The sequence below is a fragment of the Galeopterus variegatus genome, unplaced genomic scaffold (genome assembly GCF_000696425.1).
Source record: "Galeopterus variegatus unplaced genomic scaffold, G_variegatus-3.0.2 Scaffold463, whole genome shotgun sequence".
Lineage (NCBI taxonomy): Eukaryota > Metazoa > Chordata > Mammalia > Dermoptera > Cynocephalidae > Galeopterus > Galeopterus variegatus.
In genome coordinates, this window is record NW_007726574.1 from 35,246 (window position 1) to 42,827 (window position 7,582).

General features: G+C 40.0%; 1 protein-coding gene across 1 annotated transcript in view; it reads right to left on the minus strand.

The window, feature by feature from the left end:
* LOC103587582 (triple functional domain protein) overlaps window positions 1–7,582 on the minus strand; it is a gene marked incomplete at its 3' end in the record, with an annotated part of 141,812 nt that overhangs the window by 22,152 nt on the left and 112,078 nt on the right. Inside the window, exons 24-26 of the mRNA XM_008569080.1 lie at window positions 6,068–6,160; window positions 3,660–3,771; window positions 1,683–1,873 (exon numbers count right to left, since the gene is read on the minus strand). Coding sequence (XP_008567302.1) covers window positions 1,683–1,873; window positions 3,660–3,771; window positions 6,068–6,160 — 396 coding nt within the window. The remainder of the gene's footprint in view (window positions 1–1,682; window positions 1,874–3,659; window positions 3,772–6,067; window positions 6,161–7,582) is intronic.

Consider the following 7,582-nt stretch of genomic DNA (forward strand, 5'->3'; position numbering starts at 1 on the left):
CTGCCACCATGAATTTTCAGCATTAATGACATATCTTCACAGAAGGCAAATGATGTTTTAACAGCTGAATTATTTTCCAATTTCTTTATCAATAGTTTTAAGGGCTAAGAGACAAAATTGCTCTAATATATGCAAAACATGGAAGCGAGCACTTGAAGGCCGATATCTCAGCCCCTTCCCCACAGTCAGATTTGCCCTGCATGCATTCTCCCTTCAGCAAAGGAAGTGATTCATAATCCAGAGCTCCAGAGGTGGCCTCTGAGGGAATCTTAACTTTTAAAAGATAAACTAAGTGAAGATGTATCAGCTCCTAAAACAGACTAGCTTGGTCTCTGAGGGCAGATTAAAATCAGCTAGTGAAATTACTAGCCAGCAACACTGCATTTTTCTTTCTAGTCAGAATGTGACCTAAAATGATGTAAGGCAAACTGTGATCCAAAATACAATCTCAAACAGGATGTAAGCCAAAGAAAATGGTATGAAAACCATTAGTTCCAACGTGCAAATTACAGATTAAGATGATGACTATACTTGGGGGTATTTTATTACTCTGGGAGTTTGATTAATATATGGATATAATAAAAACATATAATGCACGGGGGGTGGGCGGTTAGCGCAGTTGGTTAGAGTGCAGCCTTATAACACCAAGGTCATGAGTTCAGATGCTGGTGCCACCCAGCCGCAAAAAAAAAAAAAAAAAAAAGTATAATGTATTAGTTGTCCAAATTCTAAACATCTACCAATATTTATAAGAGATCTGTCATAAAGAAACTCAATTTGATGGCATTTTCTATTCTTTTTTGGATGGTGATTTCTTCTTAGTCTCACTGGACCCTGCCCAGCTATCCTGCATTGAAAGCCCTGAGAGATGGCCCACTAAGGGATGATGGAAGTACAGCGGAGGACTCTGCTGGACTCAGGGTTTTCTGTGAGTGGTTGTGTGGTTTTATAGAGAGGCTGGCTGGGCTGGCTAGTATTAACAAAATGGCACCAAGTATGTTTCTCTCGCCAGAAAGAACACTGACAGGTTAAATAAGAATGACAACGCAGCACTGGATCTGCCAAGCACTCAAGGACAGCTATCTCTACATAAGTGGGGCGGAGGATCTTTCAAACTGTATTTTTGCTGACATACACTTTCTCTAATAATGGCATTTTGCTATGATAAAAAAACCCATAAGTATGTGTGCATTTATTTTTCATAAGTTTATTTTTAGAATCCCCCCAAAAAGCAAAGCTCATCACTAAGAATCTACAGTGAGCCACCTAGTTAGACTGTTTGAATATATACCGATATTTATGGATGAAAAATCAATTACGATGATATGAGAGCTTAATTAATCATAGTCTGATATAATCAACTTATTTATAAATCTAGTTAAAGCACACAGGAGATAAACGATTTAAATTCTCTTATAAAACGTTTTCTTATCCTGTAGTCAGATGCTAAGGGATTTGGAAAGAACAAATTTCTAAAGTCTATGAAACTCCAGAGCACCCTCTAGTGGCCTCAGGGGTGGTGGAGAACGTCACTGAGGGAGATGAAAATGCTTCACAATTCAGACTCACATTTTAGGATAGTTGGAGACGTTAAACTCAAGACAACAAACAATTTTTTCTTCCTACAAAAAGGCCGCAATTGAGCTACCTGTAGACTTACAAGTCTGAACATCTGTACTTACAAACAATTTGCTTTTGTAAAGGTACTTGCTTCTCCCACTGGAATCTTTCACTTCTTTACTAAATACTAAGGACATTTCAAAAAGAAAGAGATGCCGTTCTCGACCCTTCCGAATTAAGGTTTTTGGGTCCCACACTTGGAAGGATTCCTGCAGGATGAGTTCTCCCTGAGACTCAATGTTTTCATCAAATCCTACAACACGAAAGAAAAACAATCAATTAAAAAAAAAAAAGATGCACAAGAAAGCATTATTACTGTCTCAACATTTGTAAAATGCCCATCGGTTAGACCTCAGATTAGAGTTTCCCATCTGAACCCGACTCCAGTCTCCCCACCGCTGATCCATCCTACAAAGAATAATTCTTCCTAAAACACCACTTTGCAAGTATCTTCCCTTGTCAACAAAACAAAACAAAACAAAAAACAACGCAATGACTGCCCACTGCTGAATCTTTAAGTGGTTTCCCTTCTGGGTGGCGTTCCCAGCACTGGAGGGCTGGTTTAGCTCCCTCCTCACGCCTTCCCTCCAAGCTCTCTGCAGCGGAAACCTCTCCTACCTCTCCTCCTCCCACCCCCACGATGGTTCCTGACTCTCCTCTAAGCCCCATCCACGTCCCAGCCTGGCTCTTGGCTCTTGACTCTTGACTCTCTCCACTCCATGTCCTCAGCCCAGCACGCCCTTCCCTGACATTCTGCTCAAGTCTTGGCCTTCCTCCAGGCCCTGCTCTGCTCTGCTCTTCTTCGTCTTGGAGACATCCTGGCTGCCTGTCCTTGGGATCCTCCCTCCTGTGAATGTAGCGTTCTGTGTGTGAATCAGTCACCCTCGGCCACGTGGGCCAGTGGCTCCTCTCTGCACTAAGTGGCTACTTTATCACCTGGATGCTAAGCTACCAGGGCTTAGCAAAGCGATACCTGGGGCAGGGGCGGCTTGCTACCTTTCTTCTTCCACTCCCTACTTCTTGTCTAATGGCAGAAGCTCCCTACAGGGCCGCCCCACTCCCCAGCCCCCTGCACAGTTAAGAGCAGCCAGGCAAGGAGTGCCTACAGCTGTAGTCTGCCTGTCCAGGGGTTCCCTCCCTGTCCTCCCTCCCCACATCCTGCAAGATGGTCTTGAAACACCCTGGACCGAGCCAACCAGGACAACACGTAGGATAGAGAGAAACTAGCCAGAATACAGCCACTCTGAGTCCTTGATAAAGTCGGCAAGAGCTAACAAATCACCTCAGCATTTTACATCACAGAAAGAAAAATCACTCTTGCTTGGCCTCTGAGTTTTGAGTGTCCATTACACTCAGCAGCAGCTATCTCTAACTCATATATTGCTCAATGTTACCGATGAAAATGCCACAGGCCAGCAAAAGCATTTGGGTCAGGATTATTTCTTGTAAATAATTCCATATAGCCTGATAATAAGAGTTAAGCTTGCAACACAGAAACAGCTTTCTTAAGCAAAAGCATTCATGGAAATTATAATTACTACAATAATTTTAAAACACATTTACCTAATTTTTTCTAGACCATGTTATACACCAAATTCACCTGCATATGCAGGTATCTGGTACCCACTATGTTCAAGGCTGCAGCAGGTGAGGCAGTGGATATGGAGATGGGGAGGCAACAGCTCTTTTAAGGATTTTAAAGACTTGGGACTCCATCCATCTATCCATCCACCCACTCACCCATCCAACAGGAGAGGAGGCAGTCTAAGTAAGTGACATAAAGTGCTACTGTAGTGAAGGGGCCCTTTTCTGGTTAAGGGATGAGAAAAGGCCTTCAACAAAATAGAAGCATTTTACATGGTCCTTAAGAAACGCAATGAAACCAATTCTTTAAGGAGAAGACATTCACATCTGAACTCTTAACTATACCTAAACATAGAGGCATGAAGCCAAGATTTTTAGGGCTAGGGAAATCAATTTAGCAACAGTGACAGTAGAAATCCAACCAATGCACTCCAGGGATGAGGAGAGTCCTTTACCTTCCAGCATGCTGAGGTGCATGGCATCATTGGCTCGCTTGGGCACGCTGAGCATCACTTCCAGGCCATCCTTTATCTCCCCCTTTCCTTCCTCACAGCACGTGAGCAGCTCCTATAGAAGACAATACCACAGGCTAGGCAAAGACTGGAAAACAACCCACCAACAAGACCTTTGCAGGAATGAAGGCATCTATGAAAACCTATGGTTTTTAAGACAAAAACCGACTGTGGTCAAGTGGGCATATATTCCCATTGAAAATGAATCACTGTCTCTTTATTCAATGGACAGCAGGGTTTGTCCTATTCAAAACAGAACAGAGTAAACCAGATGTAGTCATAGTTTGAGATGCAATCAGTATATCTGTCAACTACCAAGTCTCAAAAATAATAAATAAAAATATTTAATTAGTATACTAATGCATAATCAGCTGCTGGTTAATGCTGATGGTCATGCCAGAGTCTCTCTATTAGGCTTGCCACAGGATCCCAGAGGGATTTTGAACTCTGGTGCCTTTAACACAATACCCCATCTAATCTGGAACAGCAAAACCATGCAGCAGGAACAGTATACCTTGTGAGTACCTACAGCCAAATGCATTTCCTTTGTGCATACGATGTTTAGAAAAGCTCTAGTGGTTAAATTACAGCAGCTCCCTGGGAAGCTCTATATGTGTGATTACATTTCAGAGCTATTTAGAGAAACATCTGTTATCAAATAAATGACAGCAGGAAGAGTAAGTTCACATTCTGGTGGGCTCCAAGATATTTTCTTACAAGTGAATTGATGATTATTATCAGTCAGTAACAGTAACAACAGTTTTCTGTGTGCTGGTGTTCATCGAGAGGAATGTGACACTGCAGTCAGCTTTGGCCTCACATGGGCTAGTTTAGAGTAACTCAGTTACCTGGCAAGCACCTTTACTCATGATCAGATGGTGTTTATTATTCTGAGGAGCTTGGCAAAAACTGCTTTAAAAACTGCTAAAGCAGTTTTTGCCAAGCTCCTCAAAATAACTTCACCAGCAGGAAACCTTCATTGTTGGAGAGCTCAGTGTAGTTCAATGTAGTCCTGAAGACTCTCTGGGGAGAATAAGGTAAGGTTTATAAATTTAAGGACCAGTTTAGTAGAACTTCATGTTAAAAACAAAATCCTTAAATCTTGAAGACATCAACTGCCTTTGCAGAATTAGAAAGCAAAAGGCAAATTTGAATGTAAACAAATTAGCCTCCTGACTTATTTCATGTTCATAGCAACTACGTATTTCTGCAGTGATGGTCATAAAATCAGTTAAAGGGATTTTGATATAAAAGTACAGGAGAGTTTTTTCCAATAGAAAAGTTCCATAATAGTGTCACTTTCATTAAAGAATGTAGCCACTTCTTACTGTTTCCAGATTTTTCTTGCTAACAAAAAGGATAAAGAATAGCTTCAGGCATTCATAACTCTACCTTCCGAATTTCTTTAATATCTAGAAAAATTACATCATAACCTCCTATTGTAGTGCCTAAGGCAGCACCTGGAACACAGCAGGGTTCATAAAATATTGTAACTGGGATGAATGGATGGTTCTAAATTCTCATGCTTGATAAAACTCACTGGCCAAGGAAACGGTGCAGTAAACATCACCAGACAGAAGTTATAAATTACTTTTATGTAATGAAGAAAATGTGTACTGATGATACATGAGTATAATGCATTTTGTGACAATTCTTATCACAAATTCCAAGTTTACTTTTCTATTTTCAAGACTAGTCATTATTAGATTTTTGCAAGTGTGATTTTAATTATAATCATTCACAAACAAGAAAAAGCAATCATTTCAACTCAAATACTTGTGATCTGCATGAATGACATGTTCCTTATGGTGTGTGTGATGAATGACCAGCAGTAATAGAGAGGAAGCTGCGTGAAGGTAGATTCTTAGTGGATTCAATGGAAAACCTCAACATCAGGCAGAACAGGGTTCAAAGCCAAGCCCAGATAATAGGTTTCAGTGATGATTCTGAGCCCACACCCAACTCTCCAATGTAGCTTCTGCAGACTAGCACTGTTGTGAGGTTAATGTATACAAAGTACATACACAGCACCGTGCCTGGCCCAGAGTCAGCGAGCCATAACTGGGAACTGACAATACTAAAATACCAAGAACCAACAATTCCTCATTTGTGTCTCATTTTACGTTAGAGACTAGGGTCAGTCAGTGCAGTCCAGATGCATAATGAGGGAATATACTCTAATTTAACTGCTGCAATGAGAAATTAGGCAGGGCAATAAATGGCAATGAATACAAAAATAAATTTGTTAGGTGTTACTTCAGAAAATCCAGGGTAATATACATAGAGAAAAATGTCAAAACAGTAATGTATAATTCATAAAATTACATAGGCTGAAGATGCTTCAAACATACTTTTAATAGGAGCTGATACTTTGTTATTCGCTGAACTGGTTTAATAAGGTAGGAAGAGATGGAATTGGCTAATCCATGCCGTTGCTGTATCTCCTGCATTAAAAAAAAACAAAAACAAAAAATCTTATTTTAGGGTTACATTATTAAAAAATGGCTATAAGACCACATCACTTTTCCAAATACTTGATAAGTATTTTATTTTGCCGAAATAATAAAGGTCCCCTTTCCTAAATGGCTGTTAAAATATTAACGGAAAACATCTTCGTTTCTGCAATTCTACTGTGGATATGGGAGGGGCACAGAATTGGGGGTAAAAGGGAGGATCTACGTCACTGGTCAGTGGCACATCTAATGCTGTGATTCCCTCTTTGCATTTTGTAACTGAGTTATCCATACTAAGAACCAGCTGGCTGTCTGTGCTCCTCACTGTGAAGGGGACACCCTGTCTGCTACTCACCACTCCATGCTGAGTACCTAGATCAGAGCTCAGAGAGATCAACGAGCAACTGAGAGATGCTCAAGAAGCTTGTTTCCAGAAACAAGTATAATCAAAGGGTAACAGGTGTCTTGGAGAACTGAGGAAGTTATAACAGAAAGCCTCTTTAAAAAATAAAACAACTGTATAGTGAGTATCGAAGGCATGTAATTTGTGAAATCTCTCTTAGACAAGCATGATTTCCTTTATTCTTAAAGATATATTTTAGGGCACAAGGGTTTTTAAAATGTCTTTGAGTCCAAACATTAAATGTGCCACACACACTCTCTCTGCTTAGGCCCTAAATAATTCTAACTCCGCCTGTAGACATGGTGTTTGGTTTCATCTAATGGCACCTGTCTAAGACCTAGGGTCATGTGAAATATTAAAAAGAAAAGGCAGCAGCTGGGCTAGGAGCAGCTTCATATTTACAAAGGCATGAGGTGTAATTACTGGTCATGAAAATGACAACTAAAATAGGGTCATGTACACATGGAGCTTCATCTCAAAGACAGAAACTAAAGTTTATCCTAATTTCCTAGACTTTCAGATAAGAGCAGATTACCACACTTGTTCATACACAAGTGTAAAGACAGAATACAAGTCCAATGTCCTCATGGCCTTATGCACCAAAATATACATACCATTCAAAAGGACCTTATTTTTCAATCAAAATGTATTTGGCCTACGTTTGATCGAGTAAGTTCTGGGAAGCCAAAAAGCATTCTGTAAATTATGTATAAGGCTCCATCCCCTTTTATGCTAAATAATCTCCCTGCAACAGCTTTCAAAAATCAGATGGCTTATATCTACATTTACCCAATGAGAATACAATTCATGAACCTTTTAACCAACCCTAGTTACAGTGCTATTTGTAAAATTTTACTGGTAGGTCACTTTTGGAAATTCATAACATCATGAAATTAAAATAGGAAAAATAAATGATAAAAAAGATCCAAATTTAGTTTTGTTTTATAGAGGAGAAAGAAGCTTAATTTAGTAGTTTATGCCATACACACACACACACACACACACACACA